Source organism: Aquila chrysaetos, chromosome 6 (assembly GCF_900496995.4).
Source record: "Aquila chrysaetos chrysaetos chromosome 6, bAquChr1.4, whole genome shotgun sequence".
Taxonomy (NCBI): Eukaryota; Metazoa; Chordata; class Aves; order Accipitriformes; family Accipitridae; genus Aquila; species Aquila chrysaetos.
This window is the reverse complement of record NC_044009.1, coordinates 36,185,510-36,213,189: the sequence shown is the minus strand read 5'-3', so window position 1 is coordinate 36,213,189 and position 27,680 is coordinate 36,185,510. Positions and strand designations below refer to the sequence as shown.

Genomic DNA, 27,680 nt, shown 5'->3' with positions numbered 1-27,680 from the left:
ACAGTCAAATACAGAAAGCTGAATGCAATGTTGAGTGTTAACTGCATTCTTAATGAAAAAATACAGAAACCTTTATTAAACACATACTCTTTGCTTAAGTGTCACAGTAGAGCCTTCAAATAATTACATTATACTTTCCAAAGAAAACCTGGAGAGAGAGATATTTACATGGCCACACACTCACAACTCTCTTTCACACAACCATAAACAACATCAGTGTATATAAAGTAGGGCACAAACAAGGCTGACCACAGACTTAGTTTTCTTATACACTGCCTTCCAACATGAAAGCTCTCAAGAGTTGTCCATTGAAACAAGTGTGATTTTTGATAATAGAGTGAGGTTTTTTGTTGTTAATATTTAACTTCCTGGCTCTCAGAGGAGAAGGCAGGCATATTGTTGGCCTGTTTTTCCAGGCTAGTGGAATTAAAAATCTGACTGAAAGCATATAGCACACAACAAACGATAAACACTTAACTTTCCTTCAGCCAACTAAAGGAAGACACTCAATTTCCCCACACTGAGATCAAACAGGCTCCTCCTTGTACTTAACTGTGTTTCTGGGTCAGAGGCCATAATTCACATGCTGAGTCTCTTATGCTCAAGGGTCTACTCTCACATTAAAAAGTATTAGAAAAAAATTACAGAGATAGTGTTAAATTTATTAGTAACTACTGACAAAATAATCCATTTAGGAAAGCATTCTAGTCTTATGCACCCCAGACATCACTCTTGCACATCAGCAATGTGAACACTGCTACCATGCTGCCCAGGCTGCCACAGCTACAGAAATGAAAATACTTTCTGATTACAGAAGATTAAGTTCCAGACACTGCCAAATCTTAGTAAATTGAATTGTCTGGTACGGGAACCAGTAGAAGCATGTGTTAATCGTGAGAGAAAAAAAATGGAAATTAACTCTGAAGATGACCTTACCTTTATCAGAAAGGTGACAGACATACAAGAAAATACATTTTCACAGTTCAATGAATTAAACACTTTATACACAGGGAAACTGTAAGAAAACTCTGAGGATGTCAGGCAGTTTCAGCAGTGGACTTGCATCCAGATTCTGCCACCATACATTACTACCCTGCTGCTATCAGTAACCTGCTTTAGCTTGCTATAGTCCAATTAAGATGGTAACTTTGCCTTACCTGAGTCTAACGCTGCTTTGGATTTCTCCATCTCCATAGATTCCAGGTTTTCTGGCAATTCCTGAATTTCGTCGTCTCCAAAACCAGTGTCTGGGCTGCTTGTGGGCTTATCTTCATCATGGCTCAGAGACAGAGAAGCTTCCCTTTTGCTAATCTCTAAGACAGCTGCTAGCAGCTCATCTTCGCTCATCCCATCAAAACCAGCATTTCCCAGCTCGGGTTTATCACCCTCCATTTTACTTCTTTTTGAACCCTACAGACGAATGGACTTATGATTAAGTGCTTGAATAAACAGGTATATAACATCAGCTTTACATTTCTGTGGAGATTTTTTTTTAATTATTATTTTATTAACCCAGGAAGTGGGAGCTTGGCTCTGTCAACATTAAACAGCATTATGTAAGACTCCATGGAGAGACAACCTTCATAGCTACATTCACTCCAAGGAATAATATTTAAATATAAACTACAACCAGTTTGTACAGGCCCTGTGGATTAACACACACAAAATAACTCTTCCCTTTTCCTTTCTTTCCTTCAACACATGTTCCACCTTTAGATTCTGATGAATCCTCAAGCCTCTGGCAAGTCAGTGCTGAGGCACAAGTAGTGAAATTGCTAGTTTGTTAACAAAGGCTGAAGCAGCAACATGAGAGTAATTGAACTTGAACACAGGGATGGAAGAATAGGAACTGAAATCAGGCTGGTATGAAGAGCAATTAAAATTAGGTTTGGTGCTGCAGACTTGCCATATGAAATCTTGCGGGAGGTGGGGGCGGTGGGGGTAGGCAGGACTCTGCAAACCAAGTAAGAAAACAGTTAACCAGGGAAAGGGGGGAATTATTCTTTCCTAAAGGGAACAGAATGACTTTAAATTGGAAGAAAGGAAAACCACTTTAGTCGTAAGCTGAATTTTTCCTTTTTTACCTATTTTCCTAAAACTGACACTCATCAACTCCTACTCCATACTGACTTGCAACTAATATAGTAATTTCAATCATTTTGATATTAACTGTTAACCAGGAGGTTAACCTCCATGTACACATATTTACACAATTACACTACTTACCACATGCTTAGATTTTTTTCCCCCCTATGTTATGTTAAAAATGGGGAAAAATAGTTTCTATCAGAATGTACTTACTCAGGTCTTATTCCAAACTGCATTTGGATGGATTTCAGAACTTCATTAAAATGATCAAAAATACATTTTTACTGCTGCTTTTTACTTAAATACAGCAAGCTTTTGATGAGCTAGGCTAGTTTTATACGGCAAACATTTTGTATTAAAACTGGCTTATCAAACAAGATTAGCAAATGAATTAGCCAACTAAATTGCTTGTTCTAGACATCATGCCCTCCAAGAATTAGAACTGACAAATTTAAACCTCTCTCCTCACATCTATTCATGCACTGAATAAGGAAAGCAGAGTACCTGCTTTTTAAGCTTTCTGATTTCTCTCTCTACACCTGTAGGCTACTAATGTCAAAACTGGTTTAGCTCTTCAGCAAACCCTAGTGCCAGGCACTTTGCCAACAACTACCACTAATTCAGTGGCTGGACTTTAAAGACTTGGCAGCATCTCTGCATTATTTGAATACAACTTTTCTATTAGAAATTATTTGCATAGATTTTAAAGTAGCTTAGGCTCTAATACAGGCTGCTTTAAATAAGTATTTTTAAAAAGTACTTCAAATACTACTTCATCTGCAGAGGCAGAAATCACAGAAATTGCAGTTCTGCCCACTTTAGCTGGATAACTGCTATTTGCCCTGCCAACCCAATGTCGTATACCCCCGCTGTTCCAGCTGTTCTCCCACATGGCAGGACTGTTTTGCAAGCAGTGCCCCACAGGGGATATACAGGCCATACAAAGTGACTACCAAGCCCCTAATGCAATCACATCCACAGCTGCTACAAGAAGCATACCAAGGGAAATGGTGCAGCAGCAGTAATGCCACTTCCAAGGACCAGGACCAGGTCCTCCCAGGACAACGCTGAGAAGGGCAGAGGATCTTGTTAATGATCACAGATGGCTGGTCAGGCTGGTGGCTGAGGAGTGGCCATCGTGCACAGCCACAAAGAATAAAGTCACTTATGAGGAATCATCACCACCACTGTTTCTTTCCCACAACAGGCTGGAAAGCCTATAATTAATTTGCTATTCAAATTAATAGGCTTTATTCCCACAATTTCTGCACTCACAGGGCTTGTGTGATAGAGACTACCTACACTTCCTCATGAACAAAACTCAAGGAAGAATAATTTAGGACAGTCTGGAATACTTTTTCTATACATAAGAGGGACTTCAGACAAGCTAGTTTCCTTCCCCCACCCACAGCCAGCTATAGATGTGCCATGCAGGACAGTAGTTGCCTACCCTGTTCCTGAGACCTTCAGCAAAGGGTTTTCTGCTTTCTCCTAAAGCAATCCATTCCATCCCTACACATCCTGAGCATCAGGAAGTTTTCCCTCACATGTCACCTAAAAAATCACTGTCTGCAATTTGGTCTATTACTTCTTGTTCTATCCACCACAGGCATGGAAAACAACTCAGGTGTTTCTATTAATTTCTTTCCCTTCCTTGAAGACACAAGCTCTGCTTATGTTTCTCCTTAAACTAAAACTAAAAACCCCAAGTTCACTCGCCTGCTCTTTCCCCAAAAATCTTCCTTTCTAAACCTCTGACCATTCATGTTCCTCTCCTCTGGCCCCTCTCCAATTAATGTATAACTCTTTTCAGTCTGGAGCCCAAAGCTGGATACAGAACTCCAGCTAAAGCTCAATGCTGAGGAAAAAAGGAGGGTTACTTCACACAACCTGCAGGCTATGCCTCTGTCTATACACTTCTGTTTTCAACCAGCCTGACCTCGTGACCAGCTGTCACCTTTCACACCCTTTCTGAAGGCCCACTGCTTTCCCAGCTGTTCCCATCCTGCATTTACAGGCGATTAGTCCTGCTAAGATTAGCACCTTCAGCCTGTTCCTACTGAACAACCCCTCCTATTTTTATGCAATTTCTCAGATTTGTCAAGATAATTCTTAACTGTAGTTCTGAGCTTCATCATACTGGCAGCCCTTTCCAGCTCTGGGTCTTCTGAGAATTTAATACTCATTATCTATTTTATCATTTATTAAATACTGAGTGGATCAGGTTCCTCCCTTGGTTTGATCTTCCCATCAGATCAGAAACTGTAGGTATCTTCCTCGTGTTACCTATTGCTGTTCAGCCAGCTTTACTCCTGTCCTTTGATGCCATAATCAAGACCACAAGTCCCTGCTTGATTAAAATAACCCCATGAACATTGTCAAAAACTTTAGAGAAGCAGAGATGCAGGACACTTGTCCTAAGCACTAGACCTGCGACACTTAATAGAAGAAAGTAGTACTGCAATATAATCCTCTAAGCTTCTTGTTTTCCCTTCTGGGTCATCATTCCTTCCCACACAACTCATCTACTTGCTAATACGCTGCCCTGATAGAGGCAAAAAATATCTTGGTAACATTAATACTAGTCACAATGAAGAGCTTGAAGGCAATTTGAAGTTAACTGTGCCTTTACACCAATGAACTTGATCTCTACACACTTCTATGTGTTCACCTCCAAAGACTGATAGCTTCAGTTTCTAAAAGCATTTAAAAAGCCACACTTGAAAGGGGACACAGATTGGATGGGTAAGAAGTTCTCTCAATTGAATATTTTGCCTAGTTCAACTTGTACTGGATTTAATCAAGGTCTTTACTGCATAATTTTATTATTGACAGCCCATTATATTTCAGCTTGGGAACATTATTAGTGAAAGTTACCCAAAGGACTGACAAAACTGCTAAGCAGCTGGTATACATAACCTGAAAACTGGAGTTGCAACGCAATTACCTCTGTTCCCAGTGGGAACCCAAGACAACTATACAGAGAGGTCAATTAGCAAAGCACTCCCTTCCAGCATTGCAGTGCTAATTAGGAGAAAAAACTTATCTTACATCAGTTTTACTCACAGTCTATGCTAAGAAAAGCACAGGCCAGACATGAGCACATATAGGATCACTGTATATGAAAGTTTGCAGTTTTTTCCTTACCTTTTCCGGCTCTTCTTGCAGTTGTTGCTGATCTCTAGTCTGCACGTTACACAACCTTTGGCTATGGGCAACAGAGCGTTTCAATGGCTCATCATCACTGTCAGAATCTACATAGAGTGCTGCAGAGCTCTTTGACTTGAAAGTGTATTTTCTGTAAATTAAAAACATGGCTATAAAACTTCATAGCATTGTAGCATTGTACAAATCTGTTTCAAAGTAACTGTTAAAGAAATGTCACACTCAACTTTCATATTGCGGGGCAGTAAAATCTGGGGAACAAACTGCAACAATTGACAACGACAATCTATTAACATAGCAGGCAGGGTTTTCAGAAAAGGTATATTTTACTAGGTTAACTGACATACCTACTTCAAGCCTGCAATAGCAGCTTACAACCTTAAAAGTTACTAAGTGTCTGGCTCTTGCTTCTAAGGCCAAGGATTCTGCACTTTATTACCTAGCAATCTCAGACAGTACTCATTTGAGTCGAGTCCACAGTAACATGTAGAACTCAGCACAAACCATTTGACTTCTGAAGTTAACTAAGCTGGACACAGGACTTCCAACATCATTACTAGGATATAAAAAGCACAAATCTGCACAAGTTTTCCAGTTTTCCTGTTTGCTCTTTCATCAAGATAAACTCTTGCTTCTTTAGAACAGAAGACAAGAGAGTCTGGGGAAGTCGTGATTTCTGCTCAATTAGGAAATCTGGTCTTTAAGTATTCCACAACGCAAAACTATCCAGTGTGATATCACATTTTTCACTGTAACAAAAACTGGCCTTTCGAAACAGCCCATAAAAACAATGCTCTCTCATCTTTGCAAATAAACTTAAGGAACTAACCACCTGTTCCCAGAACACACATTGGGGCTCCACAGAACCAGAATAGAGAAAAGAGCTAGACTACAGAATTAGAAACCATTTTGCTTCTTATATATGTGGCTTGCAACTACAAATGTAAGCTTGTTTAAGATATCTGGCATTGAGAAATCATCTGTACAAACTAAATGCAGTTCTCATTCTGATGCCCTGCCTTCTGTCTGAAACAAAATAATCTTTGCTTACTTACAAGTCCCCAAAGGCTCTCAAAAGAAATGCTAAGGTGATCATGTCAACTAGGCAAATTGTACCATTGATATTAATTTCAGCTAGCATGTACAACCAGTAAAACTCAGATATGAAAAAAAGACAGTAGCTGAAATAATTTACTACAATAGAAAAAATAGAAAAAATAGAAAGAAAAGAAAACAAATAGAAAAAGTGGAAACATTAAAAAGGAAGAATTAGAAAATTTTAAAATGCCTCAAAAATTGTCCCATGAAACCGCAGGCCATGGGCATTTCAGAGCTATAACTCACCTACAAGGTGTGGAAGTGCTTATAGTACAGGAATTCACCATTTGGGAGGCTTTCAATGGACGGGAACTATTAAAAAAGCAAAGTATTTATTGCAGCAGTTACAGTCTTTAAAAAATAAGTGTTTACTTGTCTGCTACGCATGCAAATCCGTGACCAAAGAAACAAGCAGAATACCATTATGTACTTGCTAATTGCTTAGATGTAGAGTAGGAACTCCATCACGCTATAAATATACAACAGTTGTTCAAAACCATATATAATCCTTTAAACTTGATTCACTTCTTAGTGATGCACCCTTAGGGGCAAGCTCACAAATTAAAGGCTTTAGGCTCCCATGTCAAGACAACTCATTCCTTTATTTTTTATTCTCACCAACACTTGAGTTCCTGCTCCCAAACCACAGTCTCCTGCTGCTGTCTGGATCAGCCGGTTTTCTGGCATGTCCCACGTCTCCGTTTCTCCTCCCTTACCTAGATTCTTCTAAACAAACTTCCTGCTCCACTTCATCCTTTCATGGGCTCCTCAAAGTCCATCACTATCACTACACATGTGTCCACCAGATGGCTGCCAATGCAGAAATCTTTTCTAACCTTCCCCCTCAAACCAGGGCTGCTTCTCTCCAGCTTAAGTTACCCTTCCACTCTCTGGTCAATCAGAATGCTTTCAATGACTAAAAAAAGCCATTGGAAAGCTATTTCAAACATAAAAAGCCATTGGAAAGCTATTTCAAACATATTTTTTAGTATTTCTGCTCTGGTTAGCTTAAGCTGTTTGTTGTGTTTAAGATTTCTGTTGTTAAAGCAAACTCTTGGGAAACATCCACATAAATCTCAAACGCCACTAAACCTTCAGCACAAGAACAGATGCCACACTGATGAACATATACACCAGATGTGTCCTAACTCACTATGGCTACCGTGGTTATGTCACTAGGCAGGGACCACAAGAGACCTGAGGGTTTCTTGTTCCCTATTCTGCCACAAACTTCCTATGTGACAAATGGCACGTTTAATCTCTGTGTCTCAGGACAAGCAGCTGTACAGAAATAACTGTCACAGGGAAAAGGAGAGAGTATTTTCAGCATGTGAAGTGCTCAGATACTACAGTGGCACAGGAAAGACAATGAAAAATTAATGATAGCACAGGAGGTGCAAGTGGAAATTAGCAGAAAAAGGTAGGATGTTACGTCTCCTAAGCAGAATTAGGAGTGTTAAGTGTGCTGTGAAGGGAAAGGTAATCTAGGTTATTTTGGATTGAGAGGCATAAATTTTAGAAATTCCTAACAGAAGCTCTCTTAAGAAGGATAGAAAGTTACTTACAAGGACAGTGAAGAATATAATCTTACCAAATATGCCCTAGATAATGCCTCACCAACTCTTCCTACTGCTGCTGTCATGCTTCCTTTCCATATATGTTCTCATGATGGCATCATTACAAAGCAGCAGTGCACATCTGAAGCTGTGTAATTTTAATGTTTCCTTGCCCAGACATCTTCTGGAGGAGATCTGACAACTGCCTACCTTGTGGCATATGTGCTTAACACGGCATGGATCAATCACAAGTTGTACACTTACACTGCAGAATGGACACTCCATCCCAGCGTCAGTGGCAGCCTAGTGCTTTCCGTACAGTGTGAAAGCAGGGTTAAGTATCTTGGAATAACCACCTGCTGCCCGACTTTATGATTGAGAGACAATGCTACATTGAAGCTGTATCGTTTCAGATGAAGAATCAGGACCCTGAGAGATATGAGAGAAGGACAAATATTAATCTCAAGACAGAAGTCAGAAAACCTATTCAAAATCCAGGTAGCCCTGTTTACAAAATGCATTCACCCAACTCAAAAATGGATGATTACTTTGGGGTGGTAGGGAAACACTATCCACCTTTTATATGGCAAAAGGCAGGTAATTACTCTCCTGTCCATCACTCAACTTTGTGCAAGGTGCAGAGTGCAGACTCTGCCAGCTCCAGAGGCTTGCTACTTTGATCTGCATCACCTTGCTCTTCAGTCAAGAAGCAAGCAGCTTTTACCAAACTCATTATTTCTGCTACACAGTGATAGGTAGGAAACAAATGAAATATTAATCATTATAGGCCAGAATGCTAGTATATTACTCCCAGATATTCATTCAAGACTGTGATGGAGGGATCACACAGCTGCCCAAAACTGAGGAAGAACTGTGCCCAGTGCAAGATGTGTACTTGGTTTATCTCACAACACTTTCTCTTTGTGAGAGCTTTTGATCACAACAGTATAAGAGCCTGAAAAGGCCTCCTTACACTGAATCTTCTCCCTTATGCTGCACTTTGTACTGTCTATTTAGATCATGCAGCTGTATCATCACTCATGTTGTGCTAATATTCAAAAACTTTGACAAAGGTTTTGCAGTGCTAGCATAAATAGACTAATTAAGCAAAATGCAAGCTACCTACCAAGTTACTGGGTTCAGTATGAGTATACCTGGGACAAGGACATAGGCCAGATAAAGTCCATCCAACAGACTCTTTTAACTTTACATCCCATGAGAAAATGATCCCTACCTCCAAGCACCTCCACTCTAAATAATGAACTAAACCCAACCACAAGGTCAGAAACTACTGAGCATGCCATTAACACTCAAAGTGTCTACCTTCTTCCTCAAAGTGCCATGCTTACCAAGACAGAAAACAGGTATCAACATGGGAAGGATTAACTGATCAAAGCAAAACCCTCTATATACCTTCTGGCACTAATGTCTCGAACTCAGTCCTGCCTATCAGGCCAGCTGAGCACAAAATATTAAACTTCCAGAATATATTTACTGTTTCCGCTTCCCTCACATCCCAGAAACCCCAAGCGAAGGGGAAACTCAGCTCTCCTTGTGTAGCAATAGGGAGGAAGAAAGAAGTTTTGCAGTGTGCCCAAGAAAGCTTCTTTAGAGGCAAACTGAAGAACATCATGAAGAGTACTGTCTGCATGTGCATCTTTCTCACAGGCTGACCACTGCACATGCTGTCCCACCCATTTTCCCAGCTTTACTCTTCAAGGGACTTTTGCTTGCACTTTTGTGATGTGTGCTTCCATGAAAAAGAGGAACAGATGTCAACATTTACCTGGGAAGCCTGTTGAACTTGTGTGTGACAACAGCAGACTTTCCATTGCACTTCTCACAGGAATACTCGATCTCCTCTGCCTGTTTAAGAGAACAGAAACATGACTAATGGAATAAAAGACCCATCAAGCAGATCTCAACAGAAAGCACATTGCTTTTGGCTGTCACGGAAGCTCTTTGAAACAGCAGTTACACTTAAAATTATAGTCACCTTCGACATGACCTAACCTTACAATCTGGCAACATATCCACTAATACAAGCAGAATTTTTCCTGCAAGTCTATTGCAGACCAGTGAATTAGCCACAGTTGAGACAAATTAGCTTCCAAAGAGGGGGGACAATCTTGCAAGGTTTACAGTTTTCTCTCCCATACACTGGCTTTTTTTTTTTTCTAATAACCTTTGGTGGAGGATAATTTGCCATGAAGTTTTCTCTCTAGCTCAAAACTACAACTTTGCTCCTGAAAAGCTATCCTCATCTAAACTTGTCAAGGATGTGCTGCACCAGAGTAGAGTTTTGAACAAACAGCAAAAGGGGAAGCATCACCATGCTGAAATTACAGGACGTAGCCATCAAACATTTCTACAGCCTTTTTTTTTAAAGTGAGGCCAAATGACACCACTACAATTTTAACAATTTTTTAAATCCTAAGTATAAGACCTCCACCAGCTTTTAGAGGAATAAGCATGCCAATTATTCTATCTGTTGAAACCACTATCTGTAAATGGAGAAAAAACACAGTTCTGTCTCAAGATATGACAAAACACAACACTAATTCACAGACGTAAGGCTCATTTTTAGCTTTCAGAAACCTCACCTTGAAGATCTACTTACAAGATGAGCATCCACGTATTACAACTATTTTTTTAATTACTATATCTGCATGACCTTTTTTCTCCCTGCTAATTTAGGCCAGTACATAAGGTGTTAAAGCATCCTAGCCCAGGAGAGGAAGCAGCAATTCTTGAGTGATGTATCTCAGTCTGACATCTTCCCTTCTCTCCTCTGTATTTGTTTATGCCTCAACTCATCCACCACAAAATGGGGAAGTTTACCTATTTCACAGCAGTATTGAAAGGATCAGTTAACTTCTGCACAGCATTTTACAATAAACACTCCTGTATGCTGTTAATGTACAAACCTCAAAAAAGTGCAAAGTTAATTATTTCACATGCCTGCAATCATGGTCATAGAAACTAATAATTGGCTATATGACCAAAATTTCCATATGGTACATAACCTACATATACTCCACATTGAATAACCCCCCTCCCCTCCAAACTATGTACCCGAAAAAAGAGGTCAAGGGAATCCTGGATCGATCGGGAAGGAAGCAATTTCTTTCTTCGCGGAAGGTCAATGGAGAGGTCATTAAACTGTTCTCGTTTAGTGACTGTTTCACCACACCTAAAAAAGAAACATGCTTATTGTCCTCGTTTCAGCTGGGATAGAGTTAATTGTCTTCCTAGTAGTTGGTACAGTGCTATGTTTTGAGTTCAGTATGAGAAGAATGTTGATAACACACTGATGTTTTCAGTTGTTGCTAAGTAATGTTTAGTCTAAAGTCAAGGATTTTTTCAGCTTCTCATGCCCAGCCGGCAAGAAAGCTGGAGGAACACAAGAAGTTGGCACAGGACACAGCCAGGGCAGCCGACCCAAACTGGCCAAAGGGGTATTCCATACCATGTGACCTCACGTCTAGTATAGAAACTGGGGGGAGTGGGGGGGGGGGGGAAGCGCCGCTCGGGAACTAGCTGGGCATCGATCAGCAGGTGGTGAGCAATTGTATTGTGCATCACTTGTATATTCCAATCCTTTTATTATTACTATTGTCTTTTTATTAGTGTTATCATTATCATTATTAGTTTCTTCTTTTCTGTTCTATTAAACCATTCTCATCTCAACCCATGAGTTTTACTTTTCCTGATTTTTCTTCCCCATCCCACTGGGTGAGGGATGAGTGAGCGAGCGGCTGTGTGGTGCTTAGCTGCTGGCTGGGGTTAAACTACGACACTTATGTAAGTCTGATGAAAACTATACTTGAAATTAATGACAACTTACACTTCTTAGGCTAAAGTAACTTCCCAGTAAATATATGCCTCTTGATTGATCTATTTTTACTGATCAAAATGAAACTGATGCTTATGACAAAGTTGAATTTTGGGATATCACTTTGATGCTTTAGAAGTTGAAAGAAACACTTGTGTAAGAGTGAGAGCAAAAAACCACAGACTGCTTTGGAGAGGCAAGTGATCAGGCATACGGGAAATCAAAGTGACTGCTATGTAGCTGAACACATCTTCTTCATTCAGCATTCTTAGGAGAAAAGAAGTGAGCCCAGCCCAGTCCAGAAGAAGGGAAAGCCTAGAAATACTTTCAAACTGTTTTTAGAAACAAAATAGTAGACTCCATCTAAAAAAAAAAAAAAATAAAAAAAATCTCAGTTTTCTTATGCTTTTTTTTGGGGGGGGTGGGGAAGACCCTACCATCATTTGCCTTCAATAATTATTACTTGCATGTAATTTACTTTCAATTACTTTAGAGAACTAATGCAGTGCACACAGAGTAATATTCCCAAATATCTGTGTTCAAAACTCTGTGGAATGCAAGCATCCTGTATGGGAATCTGCTGCATGGTTCATATGCAACAAATGCCCTGACATACTAGTTTACATCTTCTTCCGCAATAACCTAGAGAGACAGAAGAAAATGCCATTCCCTGGAAGCCCTTAGAAAAAACAAATTATAAACATGGCTCGCCCTTTTTTTTTTTTTAAGAGGAACCATTACTTGGCTGAAACCCCCTTTTCTCTCTATTCTCATACAACCAGTACACAAAAAGCAAAGCACAGAGGCTTTCCGCTGGATATGTAATGATGAACTAGATGGTATGAAACTGTTTAAAGAAGGCCTGTAGCAGCAGACAGCATGGTGTGAAGTTTACAGCATTTCTAGACCATAGAATATTTTCTAAATATCTAGCTTTGAAAAAAACGTAGTTCTAATTATAGCCTGCAGATGAAGTCATGTAAGAGAGAAACACTTCCCAGTCTTTTAAGGTAAGTACGAGAAAAGCTCTCAAGCATACTTACATTTTGCAAATGATAGAATGCTGAACCTCAAACTCTAAGTTACTGATAACTGGACACGTATAAACTTTGGTGGCTGAGAGGTCATCAGAAGCCCGTCCAGGTGAGTTATCTTCATTAGGGACTGGCTCACTTTTCCAAGTTTTGTTTAACTTTTCCATGTCTTCCTTCAGCTGATCCAGACACTGGCTCAAGAACTCATGTGCATCCTAGAAACAGAGTAAACTCTAAGTGATTTTGTACAACTTCACTCAGTATCTTTCTCTCAAACACACACAGACTTGGGAAATTATGTTTTAGTTCATTGCGTTCAGCAATATTAAGGCAGTTCTGCTCTAACAAACAGCAGGCAATCGTTGTCATTCAATCAAAACCTCAAGTCTCTGTCAAATAGAGTTGAAGCTTGACTGAAGTTCGGTGCAGTCCAAACACTGAACAAATTACACATAATTGTTTTGAGACAATATGGTACTTACGTTCTGCATGTACCCAGAAAATCTCTCTGCAGTAGCTGAAATGGCACTTTTCACCTTCTTGAGCAGCTCTTTCTTAACCTCAGGGCTGCAGACATCCTTTTTAGCAAGCAGATGGGCAAAACGTCTGCAGAAGTCAATGCAATGAAACACTGATTGGCTTTCCAGGACTTTAGAGGAACAAAATAAAACTCATGATACCTCATTTTAAGAGTCTCTAAAAGCTTTTCTCCTGTGATAAGTGGTTTAGGGGTTCTGTATGAAAATATCTCATATATAATTAACCTTCTCCATTTCAAGTATTTTGAAATCTCATTTGAGGTCATCATTGGAACAGGACCCGAATGAACAAAAAAATTTCACAATCTTTTAAGGTAAAGAGAAGAGCCTTATAAAGTTCTATAAACTTATTTCTGCTATATCTTTTACGAGAAAAAAAAAAACACCAAACCACAATGCTTTTTGAAAATGTTTGTACTGATACGAGATGACATCACATGGCACCAAAATAAGCAGCACAAAATCATTAAATTCAACTTGGATGGTCACACTGGTTTCTATTTTTTTTTTTTATTATTTTTAAATTTCCACTCAGTTTCAAGCCTTACTCCTTTTGGCAGTAAAACATTACAACAGAGTAGACAAAAGCTGTAATAAAAAGAACCATGAAGAGTTCCTTGGTCCATGCTATGTATAGTGTTACTGGTAACTTTGTTAAAAAACTGTTGAAATTGACTTTACCTGTGCCTCTCAGTTATTGTGATTTAGTTATCTTTTACAACTGCTTTATGATTTCACAGGAAATACACACCCAATATATTCCAAACACAACAGTTTCGGTCATAGTACATACATGGGAAGATGATGGGAAGAATTCATGTTCCGTGATGCACAAAAAAAGACAGAAAGACAGGAAAGACCTGTGCAATCCCCTCCCACCCCAAACAATAACTAATACTCAGTTATCCAAAGAATCTGATCAGTTTACTGCAGCTCAACAAGTTTCTCCTATTCTGCTGAGCTACAGTAACAGTGTACGCTACCCTGACCCTCTACAACTGCTCAGGGAAGCATGTTGGGAAAAATGGTTTTTCCACCACAAAGCAGCTGATAGGCAATCACTTTTCAACCAGAAAAACATTTATCATGTTAGATCAAGTGCCAATACGCAAACCAATAGAAGCCAAAGTAGATGCTACTGAGTATCAACGCTGACTTGTACTTAGGCACAGGATCACACACTGCCCTCCATCAGAGGTACTATGACACAAGCTCTACCCACACAGTTTACCATTAGGTATATGGGCCACAAGCTTCAGAGGTCTTTCTACAAAAATTAGGGAAAGGACATTTCAAGAGGCACGTGGAACAACCTCTGATCCCAAGTACTGTAGGAAGAGTTCAAGAAGACAGAACAAAAATAGAAATTACTCCAAAAGATATAAAACACTAAGAAATGGAAACAGAAATGGTCCTGATAATCCTGAATCTTGGTCAGCAAGAGAAAAGAAATGAGGTACACAAAAGTATATATGATAAAAATCCCAAATGGCAGAGACTGCAGTACATGGAGCAAACAGCAGTTTGTGATAGACATACAATGGAATCTGAATGGCACAGGAATTCAAAATTTCAGAGAGAAGAGTTTTACATATTACAGAAACCTTTGGAGTTTCTTGACATGAAGTTTGACTGAACTGAGAGTTCAGCTGAATTTAGAAAAATATTAAGTATGCAGAACTTGAACACTCTCCACAGCTACTAGACAAAGGATATTTTCCAAAAAAGCATAAGCCCTCATCTATCAGGTGAAGTTAGTGGCCAGCTTAAACCCTAGCTGGTAATGTTTTAAAAAGAAGTTATTCTGTGTCTATTTATTTTGCAGTTTCTTGCATTTTCTTCTGAAGCATTACACTCTGCCACTAGAAATACAGTGGAAGGTATAAAAGACTGCCTGTAACTCAGCATTGCAATTTTTAAGAGCCTACTTCCTATTTGTAAAGTAAAACTCCAAAATACAGAGAGCACTCTAGGATTTATTTTATTATCTACACACGCAAATTACCCTCTACAAAGTATTACCCTCTGCTTCAGTATTACAAAACTATGAAATGAAAGAGAAAATATCCTTCCTAGAAAGTGAATTTTACCTGATAAGTGCATTGAGTGGAATTTTTTTCCATGGGATACCCTGCTTGAGCAAATCATTAGCAAAAGACTGAATTGAAAACAAGGACTGTAGAATGGCATTCATATAGCAGGTGTTTCCCAAGTTTGAAAATCTGGAAAAAAAGAAGATGGAACATGGTAGGTATATCAATGTGTAAACATGCCAGTGTTAAACATGGCACTACTAACATGTAGGACATTCACCCCAGCCACTCCCCACAGAGTTTCCTATTGGAGCTGTCCTCCTGCCCTTCAGACTAAACTGAGGCGGCATTTATCAGGAAAGCACCCATGAGTTTCTACAATCAAAATTTAAAAAAATGCGTGTATATACACAAGATAGAGAAATAAATCATGAAAGTGTATGAAAGGAACATGAATTATCTGCAATTATTATATCTCTAAAATCCTCAGGAACTGAATTTAAGAATACATATTTTCCAAACTAGGGAAAGTGTTCCCTGTCTCAGTGTTCATTAATTTCAGGACTTTTTTTTTCCTTAAATAATTGTAACAAGAATGTGCGTGTTCTGATGATCAAAGTGTGCATACTAGATAAAGAAAATTAAGTTTACCCTTGTAATTGTTGTTGAGGATGGGTGGAAAGGGGCACTCGGGGTTTGTTCCACCCTGTATAATCTTGATTAGATCTCATTTTTTTAACAGAAAGAGGGGCAGGCTGAGAAAGAAATCCCAGGCTTCTTTTGGCTGAAGGAGTCTGGCTGGATACACTAGACCTAAAAACATAAAAGGATAAGAAGTGTAAGATTTCTAATGCTCTTCCTTAAATAGCTATAGTCCATGACACTGGAATTGTATCGTTATAGAAGACAAGGATTGGTAAAGCCACACAAGATAACTGGCATGTATCATAATGCAAAAGAGGTGTGAGAGAGAGAACGTCTTTCCAGGGTGCTTAAATACTTTGGTTAGATTTCCTTACATCCACAGGTGTGCATGCAGTGTAACCAAGCCTTTTGTCTTTAAGATATTTAACAATTCCACACTGTATGATGAGGGGAAGAACAATCATGAGCATATCTTAGGAGTGGTGGTCTCATGCTACAAAATTAACATCTGGGCCAGAGTCTTCATTTTCGGCCTTTTGTTCTTGTAACCTAATCACTCTGGACCTCAGTAGTCCCTCACATGTAAAGCATGGACAATGCCTCTTTTCTTCCTTGATCTTGTATCTCATGTATCTAGGGCAGAGACCAACAGTTTGATTGCACAGCGTCTAACACAGAAGAATCCAACCTCAGCAGGATTCAGTATTACTAAAATGCTGTTACTAAAACATAGCTTCATGCCATTTATCTACTTGGAGAAGATGAAGCAAGGATTCAGTCTAAAGTTCCAGAGTTTATATAGAATTAGAACCATCTAGAGTTTAGATATCATCTGGATCAGTCATTCACAATGACTAAAACAGACTTGAGTGATTTTAGAAAGTCTATCTATAGCAAGCAGTAACTGGAGTTTGTAGATGTAACTAGAGCAATTGTAGCCGCACTGAATACTTAGATTGTACTCCTGGGGGGGGGGTGTGGAATTTAGATACACATTTTATGCATATAAGCTATATATAACACGATAAACACACAGGAAACTGAAGACCCTAATTCCTGGGAAAGAACTGTCATTTACAGTTCATGCTAGTGAATCAGTCCTACCTGTCCAGGGTGGAACTGCCAGTGGAGTACTCTTTTGATGAGGACCGACTACCATAAAAGGATGATGACTGCAGTGGTAAAATACCTTGAAAAACAGAAAGAGAGGCAGGTCATTTTGTTACAGGTAACTCAGCTATTTATACAATTGTCCTGGTTTCAGCTGGGATAGAGTTAATTTTCTTTCTAGTAGCTGGTATAGTGTTATGTTTTGGATTCAGTATGAGAAGAATGTTGATAATACTGATGTTTTCAGTTGTTGCCAAGTAATGTTTAGACTAAGTCAAGGATTTTTCAGCTTCTCATGCCCAGCCAGCAAGAAGGCTGGAGAGGCACAAGAAGTTGGGATGGACACAGCCAAGACAGCTGACCCAAATTGGCCAAAGGAATATTTCATACCATGTGATGTCACGCCTAGTTTATAAACTGGGGCAAGTTGGCCTGGGGGGGCTGATTGGTGCTCAGGAACTAACTGGGCATCGGTTGGCGAGTGGTGAACAATTGCATTTTGCATCACTTGTTTTGCATATTCCAATTCTTTTATTGTTATTATTGTAATTTTATTATTGTTGATATTATTTTCTTCCTTTCTGTCCTATTAAACCGTTCTTATCTCAACCCACGAGTTTTACTCCCCCCCCCGCCCCGATTCTTTCCCCCAACCCACTGGGTGGGGGGGGGGAGTGAGTGAGTGGCTGCATGGTGCTTAGCTGCTGGCTGGGGTGCTAAACCACGACAACAATATACAATTCGTTTAAAAGTATGTAGTCAAAAGGTTTAAAAATCCTCAACTACTGTTTTCCAGAATTGGTTGGGAAAGTACTAACACACATACTTAGAAGTACTAATGCGAATATTAATCATATACAAATAAAGATATTCTGGAGTTTTAATTGAATTTAATACCATAATCTCCATCAAATCCAAACCACAATATAAAACATTAAAAAGTCATTGAATGGTCTTAACTATCTGAAAGATAATAAATACCCACCTCTTGTTCAAATATACAAGATACACATAACAGAAAACTCACTAATGATTTCCAATACAGTGCTCTCAAAATTCAAGGTAAACATACAGAAGTGAAAACAGTTTCCCCTTCCACTCCAAATTCCACAGTAAATTACTACAGGCTTGGGGCAAAACATGATTGTTTCATTGTTCTGATATCATTCTGTAAGATCCTGAGACTCTAATGCCTCAGATGGTGGCACATAAAAAAAAATGCTCTCAAGAGTCTAAAAACCACCTATTACAGTGAATCACAGCGTAATTTAGTTCAGATAATGAATAAACATTTGCTTCTATCCCAGCTTGAAGTGGTTTGAGCCACGCAACTTTCAAAAATGCAGATATATGAAGGAAGATCACAATACTGTTACCTGAGCTTGCAGGTATACTCTCACAGATTCTGATTTTGACTCTAAAGAGCAAACCAATTTTCATTCAGAGATAAACATTTACCTTACTGGCTCATCCAGCAATATGTTTGTGCCATCAGAGCTGCACTAAAAAAAGAATGCATTCAGCAACATTGCCCATAAAAACAAGATCTTGAATGCAATCCCCTTTCTGGGGAAAGAGGCTCAGTATTTATTATAAAACTTAAGAACAGTGCTGCTTACTAGTTTACGTGCATACTGTCAATATTTCTATATTGTCTATAAAACCTTGTCACAGACCAGCATCCAACAGAACTTTGGTACAAACAGAAAAAGAGTCCTGGCCCCAAAGAGTTCCCCCTCTAAGTTCTAGAGAAGAGATAGGGAAGTAAAAGCAAACGGTACACATTTTCAGCACAAAACCCAGCCTACGATTCACGTGGGCATTAACAGCAAAGGAGAGCTTTAAGAATAAACAAGAAAGCAAGCAAAAAGGAAATTTTTAGGTGTTTACAGGAATTCTCTCCCAAAGGGAAGGGCAGCTTGGAGCAAAGTTTGAAGCTGCTTGTTGAATTTTCAAACAAGCCGGCACATGGGCTGGCATCAGCAGCCAAGTATAAAGGTCAGGGTCACACTAGAGCAGGATAGGCTTTGAAAACGAAGGAAAATTTTCCACATCTCATATATGGCTCTGTAGGAAGCAAGAAAGTTAGTGGCACAGGGAAAGCAGATTAGGAAAACCACCTCTGCAGCAACTTTCTAAACTAATATGGAAGGATAAAATCGTACTGGTCAAAGCCAGGTATCATTTGGCTTTACTTCTATTTTTTTACCTGATGTCCTATTTTCCTCTGCCTGCTTCAGATTCAACTGTTTCTCTCTGCTACTGTTCAAGTACTTCCATGCTGGATCACTCAAGGCTTTATTATTCCTACAGACAAACAAGAGTGGAAGTCGGTGCAGTTATAGAAGATACAGGATATTCCTGCTTGATATTTACAACTTGTTTTAAAGCATTTCTCTCCTGTCACCTTTAATACTTGACTATGGAACAGTTAAACTTTACTTGCAGGTAAGTTTAACCAATTCATTTAAACAAACCTTCTTACTTATGCTTAAATGCAATTTCAAACACACAGAGCTTATTCTCAAAACAGCAATTTCCCTTTATGAATTTTGTTTTGAAAGGGTTAAAGCAAGTTCAATCATGAAGGTACCTATTGCTATACATGTACAGCACATATAACAATCCTGACTAAACTGACAAAAGAAAGATGACACAAAGTTTACATGCGCCAGTTCCTGCAAATCAACTGCTAGAACAGGTTGTATTTCCCTCATTAATCCTGAATGCAAACCCCATTTCAAGCACCCAGGGTGTTCAGAATTTGACAAGTGACTAGCCTGTACCATGTTGCTGAGACAGGAAACACCCAAGCACTCTTTTCAGAAAAATATACCTTTACGAATGAACAAAGAGTTTAAAATCAGAAACTAGAAACAATGGTTACTTACGTTGAAGAATCATTCTCTTTGGGATAATCTTCACTCATTTCTGAACCAGGAGGTTGTGTTCTTTTCCTCTTTTCACTGATGACAGAAAATTTTTGAAGTGGTCATTCTTTCAGAAAGGCTAGTAAATGATCCTCTTCCAACTGAACAGAACTCCTCAATGCTTTCTGTGCATTTTGCACCTATCTTCCACAATCTCCACTTTTATAACATAGCATACAGAGAAGAATTTGGTCTGCCCAACTCTTAAGTTGTTCATAAAGCTCTAGTGCCAGTACCAGCCAGAGGCTAGAAAAGCACGTATTAACATCCTGTTAAAAGTAACAGCAAAACCAAAGGAAGAAACATATTCCCTTCTTACTTCTAGGTGTACTGAGTTCCACCTGCAGCTCTATAAAGAGCTAAATTTTAACAATATCATAATAAGATGATAACACTCCTACCGATTCTCCAACAAGCCCGTTCTGTGAGGGACTGATGACGCAGGAGATGCTGAAATGTTCACCCTGTTGGTAGGTGTTCCAGTTCCAGCGGAATTCTTAACAGACGCTCTTGCTGGGGTACCCAGCACCTTGCGAAATGGATTTTCCTCCTTACTTTCCACAGTCACTCTTTTGGGAGGAGTCTGCAAAACCCAAGTGGTGGGGGCCAGGGAGACAACCGAAACCATGAAAAACATGACCATCTTTAGTCTAATCTAGCATTTACAACTGCTCTACTTGCTACAGTGTAGCATCCAAAAGCAGAAAAATGCTACTTAAAATAGATCAAGAGAGTTTAACACTAATTAAACATAGGTAAAATTTTGACTGTATGAAGTCATAAACATGAAACTCTACTGCAGTAACCAATTTCCCTTCTCATTTTCCAATGCTAAGTCTGCTGAACTTTAGTTTTTAAAATCTCATTTACACGCTTTGACATTAAAAAACCCAAGGCATGATTCCTAACTATCCCCAGATCAATCCTGGGTGGTATTAAAAAAAAAAAAGAAAAAAAAAAAGAAGCTGTATTAAAAACCACACAATTAGAACAGTGCCCTGACAGCCTTGGGCCAAGCAAGCACCACATGTAATGCAATGGAAAGAGCTAATAGTTGGTTGACTAAGGAATGTTGGTCAATTTTAGACTTGAAAACTAAACATGTCTAATCTTACCACTGTATACACAGCTTTAGAGTTTTTACTGTGAGATTGCCTTTAAGCAACATGTAAAATTTGTTTTGGGACGTCAAAAATATTTTCCCTCAGGGCGGTAATACAAGTATATTCACAGAGATAAAGTAAATTAAAGACAGTAGATACAACATGAAATCCGTGTTATGCAGGGAGAAAAGGAAGAACAAAAATATTTTGAAGGAAAATCACTTTCAGGGAAAAGTCGGCAAAATCTACATAAAAATCTGAGCAGAATGCCACAAATTCAGTCACTTTATTCCAATACAAAACTGGGTCAGCAGCTTTTCAGTATATACATTTGGCTGAAGTCTGCTAAACTCATTAAGACCTATGCTGACTATAACATGTTCAGCTGCTACGTAAGGTGTTCAGTATAAACATAGAGATACTCAGAACTATGTGAGAAGCAAGTCTTAATCATGTACTTTCCCTCTATTTCTGCTTCTTCTCTGCCTGACTGATAGCTCAGCATGAAGAACATATTCTGTCTTCCACAGCCAGACACTGACCTCTCTTATTCAGACAGAATATAGGGCTCCTCATGAGCAAGACACACCGTTGCCACCCACTCTGTATACATCTATTCCAAGCCCTCTAGATTACAAAGACTTTGGATGCAAAGTAAGTATTTACAGTGCTATTACAACATACAATAAGAGAATGAGAGAAGGAAATGAATGAAATAAAATTGAAGGAAAGGAAAAATTTGAACAATTAAACAAACCTGGTTCTCTATATAAGAGAATTGCCTATTAGCTTCCTTCTGTGTGGTCCTGCTGCCCAGCACACCTCCAAAGCTGCCAGATCCCTGAGAGGGTTTCCCAGCTGACAGGAAAAGTACACAACATTTAATTTGATTGTCATTTAACTGATTGGCATTCTTATTTGTAAGATGTTATTTAGCTGGAGTTGATTTTGGAAGGGACACACTAGATTTCTTTCAAACGGACAGTACAATATTCTGAGTGCACAGACATAAGCATATGTTTACGGATATCCCTTATATTGGTCGTTTATTCAGTTGGCAGTAAAGTGCCTACCCTTAAAAAGAACAAAATAAAAATAAGAGGTAAAATTAAAAAAAAAAGAGACTGCATGTGTGATAGACAAGAGTTTTTCAAATACCAACAAACTTACAACATAAACAACTCCTACATGTTTAATCTCTGCTTATTGTTCAGCATGACAAAGGTACATCATGAGAAAGGTAATGTAACAAAAATTGGGGTTGAGGGCCAGAAAGAAGCATTTACACAAATGCAAAGGAAGTCAGTAACACAAGGAGGACAAAATGACTAAAGATGAAAAAAAGAAAACACAGCACCAACCCCTCTCCAAACTGTTATTAACATGATTTACAACAATTGCACTTACCAGTATGAACCCTGTCTTGATGGACTGCATCCAAATACATCCGCATTTCATTTGCATCTTTAAATGGTACCTTATCAATTGTCAGGAAGCTGGTATCCTTTAGTGTTAGCATCAGGCAGCACAGTTTTCTACCATTTGGTCGTAAGGTCACAGTTTTAATGTTATGGCTTAGCTGAAAACAAGAAAGTGACTATAAACATAAATCCATTTTTAAAAGGCCAAAATACTTACAAATTCAAACAAAACACTTCAAATGGAGAGGGTAAGAGGCACTTGCACTGAAATACTTCTTGCTCCATTTCGAGCAAACATTTAGCCTCACAGAATTAATGCGATTGGTGATCTTGGAAGCTGACAGAACTGAAAGGACAGTATCACTATAGCTCAACAGTCCCTATATTCCTGGATGAGCTTTCTGAAACCTGCTTTGCTATCAAGTGTGACATTTTTGAACATTAAGCAATAAGAGCTTCATACAGTCCCAATTATCTGTCTGAAACTTCCACATCAAGTTTGAAATATAATTTTAGATGGGGAAAATTTTAAATGTTAAGTGCAAACTTCTACTCACTTTATAATTTGCTCTCAGGAAAGACGGGTTTGACATAGCTTAAAAAATTTGCTAAGGGAGTAAGTCAGTAAGAAATATGCTTAGTCCGTATGCAACATTGCAACAATTAAGTGGTGTCAAAACTTTCAGGGTTATGGCCAAGCACAAGAATAAAATAAGAAGTTGTGCTCCCTAATAATGCCACTGCTACTTTATTATACCATTACTTAATTGTTAATTCATGCTAAGTCACCTATAAGAACTGGCTGTTCAGTAAAGGCTCTACTATCCACACAGGTTGAGGGTAACCCCTAAAGCAGAGGAAGCAAAAGAATACTTCACATCTACAGACTGCATGGAAGTTTGACGATACATACCTAAGCATAATCTCATTTTCAATTCCCTTGCCCTTTTTTGCTTAATTCTTCATTTTGCTGCCTCTTCTTTAGCTTTTCCTAAGATCAGGCACTAGCTACACAATGACCTCCATGCCAGTATATTGCTATACTCAAAGCTTCATACAAGATTGGAAACCACAGCCAAGGTCATTAGGCACTATACAAGACAGACTAAAACACTGCCCATCAGATTGGAGTCTTCTCCTAATTTGGCCTGACCTGCATACTGCCACACTACCGATCTAAATAACGATGATGAAATAGACATGAACACTAATTACACTCTAGCACCCAAGTTTCACTATACATTGCTATAGAACCTGTCTTGTCTCCTTCAAATTACACACAAGGTTAAAAATAAAAACTATTTCTGATTTTTATTTAAGTTTGTTCAGGTATATAAAAGACTGCAATAGTAAAACACACTCCATGTCCATCAGTGAGATTTCTTTTTTTTCCATGCAGATCTCTAGTTTCTTGGAAAGCCCATCTAGATACAACAGCAGTTTATAAGAGAGGTGGGAAAACCACCTCAGTCAGAAACTAAGGGTTTATTTTGCTGGGAAAATTACACTTCTGAAATAGTTCGTGCTCAATCTTTGTGTTTTGGGGTTTTTTTGGGGGGGGGTGGGGGTGGTTGTTTTGTTTTTGTTTTTTTTTTAAATATAAGCTAAAAATGCCTTCAAAGACCTAAGAATTTAAAAAAGGGCTCCATATTTTTCATCCTCTCTTAAAACACTGAACCCAGTGCAAAGGGATTACAGTTACTTCACCATCTCAGTGCAAAACAACCTTTTTCAACTCAAAATGCTATCATGAGAGGGCTCCATCCATACTCTCCCCATGTACCTGTTATGACCCAGTCAGCATCACAAAGTCTTGGGAGGTGGGGGTAAACAAATTATTTCTCTTAATACATATCTAGCATCTACGACAACTTAGTCAAAGCTCTGAAACATCAGTAAAACATACCATCTGACATAAGAAATTTGATGACACACCAGTCACCGTAGAAAGAAATATAACCCTGGATCCCTCCAAACGTTCCACTACAGAAAAGTAAAAAAAGGTGGAGAACCGACAGTTCTCCCACAGCAACTTGTCAAAAAAAGAGAATGCTACTTCTAAAGCAAAATTATCAGGAATTTGTCACACCTGAAGCAGCACACGAGCACTGTGACAGACTGGGGCCAGCACACACAAACTACATTCAAGCACAAGCCTGCAGCGCAAGGGGCAGGGAGCTCTCCCTGCCTGCTGCTCACTCCCACCAACGTTCTTGTGCCGATGTTGCTTCAAGATTAACAGGACCAGAAAGCAGATCCCGCTGAAAAATAACCACCATACAAACAAAAATAATTGGTCTAAAGATGTGGCATTTCCTCCTCCTCCCTTGCTGCTGTCCCAGCTGCATTGTGCCGTATCACCCCCTCCACCAGACCTCATATTCAGTCCTTTCCCCGAACCAATTCATGTAAAAAACCTCCACTGAGCTCACAGAGAGATCTGACAGGTGCCAGAGCCAGCAGGTGGGAGAGGCTGGGAGCAAAACCTGCCCCTTTAGGCCATGGTTAGCTGTTCTATAGGCTCATCCTCCCCATGGAGCCACCTTTCGAGTCAGTCACACCACGTTAACACTCATCCAGGCAGAAAGTAGCGCGTGAGAACAAGCACCCAGGGAAGGTATGAGGGGAAGAAGAGACCGCTCTTCTCAGAAGCAACATGGTCCAACGCTGGATTAAATCAAACATGCAGACACAGCATCGCACACGAGAAAGCAGATGATTCTTTTCAAGTCTACAGTAACAGAGGTAGGAACTATCCACAGCGAATGATTTTCTTGTGCCTCAATCCCAAGGCAACACAGGCTGCCAGATTCTTTCTTAAGACTTTTCAGTGCACTAAGGCAGCAAAACCTGATCTTTCAAAAATAAAGTGAACTTTTTTCACCAAGTCTGGATGCAGAAATAAATGGCTCAGAGAAAGGTCTAGCGAACACTACTGATGAAAAACAACTGTGGCAGGAAAAAGCAGAAGCCAACATTTAGCTCAGTTTAGGCTGTTACAAAGTTGCTAAATAAGATCGGATTTTTTTTTTTTTCTTCCAACTACTCTTAAACCCTCTACATGTTTTTAAATCAGATAGAAATTTCTTACAGAAAAAAACTCCTTCGCGTTCTTTCGATTTGGGGCATTTTGCACAAAAAACTGGGAAGAATGAGCAGAAAACAACTACAGAATGAAAAAAAGGGCAATTTAGGCTGAATATTGCAAGAGAATCTTTAACAGCAATCTGTATCAGCCTCCCAGTGAGGAAACCACATCGCCTGGCATATTTAAAACCTAGAAGTGTAACAATTGCTGTACAGCAGAGTCTTGTATAAACAAGCAAAAGGCTACAAGTGTGTTAACACCCTTACTCTTCAGCTGGGAAAACTGCTAGTACAAAGCATTCAGATCTTCACCTCTAGATTCTGCAAATGTACCAATAACAGAAAGGTTACAGTTCCAAAAATCTGAACATGTGAGCCTTGATGCTATATACTTTGGTAACTTTTCTCTGCTTTTTGGTTCTTCCCATTCAGTGGTATCTCAATGCCAACTTTGGCAGATCCTTTAACAGTACACGTGAATAATTTACAAGAGAGTTATACAAAGGGATTAGTGTTCAGGAAACGAGGAACAAGAAACAGTGACAGAGGGAAGTTTGTTTGACACTTAATAGCCTTGAAGAGGACAGCTGTTCACAAAAGAGCACAATCCATGCACTGCTCAAACAAAAGCCTTAATATTTGGTGTACCTGAAATGTCTTTGGAATTCCTCCAACATTGTAGTGAACCACTAGACTCACTTTGTTGTCCTTCTCCACAATTTCAAAGCTCCCTTCTTTCCATTTTGTAATCCCAGTCTGCATGCTGCGCATCCTCACAGGTCCATGCACCTTTAGCGGAGCCATGCTTTCTCACAGAAGAGAGCTAACAGGAGTAAGCGTACCCCACCTTAAAAACCTGTTAAAAAGGAGAAAGTTATAACTAGGCAGGCCAAATAATCTCTACAGAAAGATGTAAGCGTGACTTAAAAGTTTCTATAGAAGTTTGGTAGAACTGTTTTGCTGGTACTTTTATACGCAGTGAAGGAGAGGTAGACACAAGTGAAGGAAACTTAGATTAATCAAATCTCTCCCAGTTTGGGCAGCAACGAGCCGATTCCTCACTGTTGAAAGGCGAGCAGACCCAATCCAGACACAGAAGTTCTTGCAAATCCTTGCAGCAACTTCAAGGGATTTGAGGAAAGAAAAAATAAGTGCCTGAGGAAAGCCGGTAAGAGACGGAAACCAAAGTTGCGGAGGAAGCCTAAGAGGCAAAACGAGCTCGCTTCTGACGGGACGGGAGCCGCGGTCACCTGGCAGGGCCCGGCCGGGGGTCCCCGGGGCGGCGGTGCCCTCCTGCGCTCCCGGCTCCCCCCCACGCCAGCACTCCGCCCGGGAAAGCCACCGGCCCGACGCTACGAGAAACAGCCCCCGCACCGCCGCGGGCTCCGGGTCAGCACGGCGGGGCGTATTGTAAATAAAAAGGAGAAGAAATGAATGAAGCGGCCCCTGCGCGCAGCCCGGGAGCCGCCGCCGAGGAGGAGGAGGCTCCGTCCCCCCCCGGCAGCCCGCGCTCAGGCGCCGCCGCTCCCAGCCCGGCCCGGCGGCGGCCCCGCTCCCCCCCACCCCCCCCCCACCGCGCCCGGGCAGGGCCCCGCGACCCTGCCGCCCGCCCGGAGAGGGAGATGGGGGTGGTGAAGGCAGCGCCTCCCGCCCCGCCGCTCCATGGCCGCCCCGGGCCGGGACGCTGTGAGGGGAGGCGCCGTGCGCCGGGGGGGGGGGGGGGGAGAGGGGGCGGGGGGCACCCGGCCGGCGCCGGGGGGGGGGGGAGGGGGGGGGGTGAGGAGAAGGGGGGGGGGGCCGAGCCCCGGTACCTGCGTCCCGGCGCGTCCCCGGCGCCGCTGGGCGGGCTGAGGCCCGGGGGGGGGAGGGGAGGGGGAAGGGGGGGGCGGCGGCGGATGGCGGGAACCGGCCAGCAGCGCCAGACGCCGCGCGACTGCACGCACGCACGCGCGCGCGCGCCCGCTCACGTCAGCGCGGCGGCGGCGCCCTTCCCGGCGCACCCCACGCCCGCCCGCGCGCATGCGCCGCAGCCGCCC

At 40.5% G+C, this 27,680-nt stretch overlaps 1 protein-coding gene across 4 annotated transcripts in view; it reads right to left on the bottom strand.

Moving 5' to 3' along the window:
- USP37 (ubiquitin specific peptidase 37) overlaps positions 1-27,581 on the bottom strand; it is a 39,553-nt gene extending 11,972 nt beyond the window's left edge. Inside the window, exons 1-18 of one of the 4 annotated variants that reach the window (XM_030017031.2) lie at positions 27,456-27,581; positions 26,293-26,500; positions 22,544-22,715; positions 21,894-21,994; positions 20,435-20,616; positions 19,995-20,069; positions 19,313-19,410; positions 17,098-17,182; positions 16,000-16,161; positions 15,406-15,537; positions 13,259-13,382; positions 12,786-12,991; positions 10,983-11,100; positions 9,694-9,773; positions 8,172-8,336; positions 6,598-6,663; positions 5,236-5,386; positions 1,158-1,410 (exon numbers count right to left, since the gene is read on the bottom strand). In XM_030017031.2, coding sequence (XP_029872891.1) covers positions 1,158-1,410; positions 5,236-5,386; positions 6,598-6,663; positions 8,172-8,336; positions 9,694-9,773; positions 10,983-11,100; positions 12,786-12,991; positions 13,259-13,382; positions 15,406-15,537; positions 16,000-16,161; positions 17,098-17,182; positions 19,313-19,410; positions 19,995-20,069; positions 20,435-20,616; positions 21,894-21,994; positions 22,544-22,715; positions 26,293-26,448 — 2,326 coding nt within the window. In that variant the 5' untranslated portion in view covers positions 26,449-26,500; positions 27,456-27,581. Of the gene's footprint in view, positions 1-1,157; positions 1,411-5,235; positions 5,387-6,597; positions 6,664-8,171; positions 8,337-9,693; positions 9,774-10,982; positions 11,101-12,785; positions 12,992-13,258; positions 13,383-15,405; positions 15,538-15,999; positions 16,162-17,097; positions 17,183-19,312; positions 19,411-19,994; positions 20,070-20,434; positions 20,617-21,893; positions 21,995-22,543; positions 22,716-26,292; positions 26,501-26,611; positions 26,803-26,894; positions 27,129-27,455 lie in introns of those variants that run through there. The other 3 variants (XM_030017032.2, XM_030017033.2, XM_030017035.2) reach the window with 3 other exon arrangements.
- Positions 27,582-27,680: the final 99 nt, after the last annotated feature.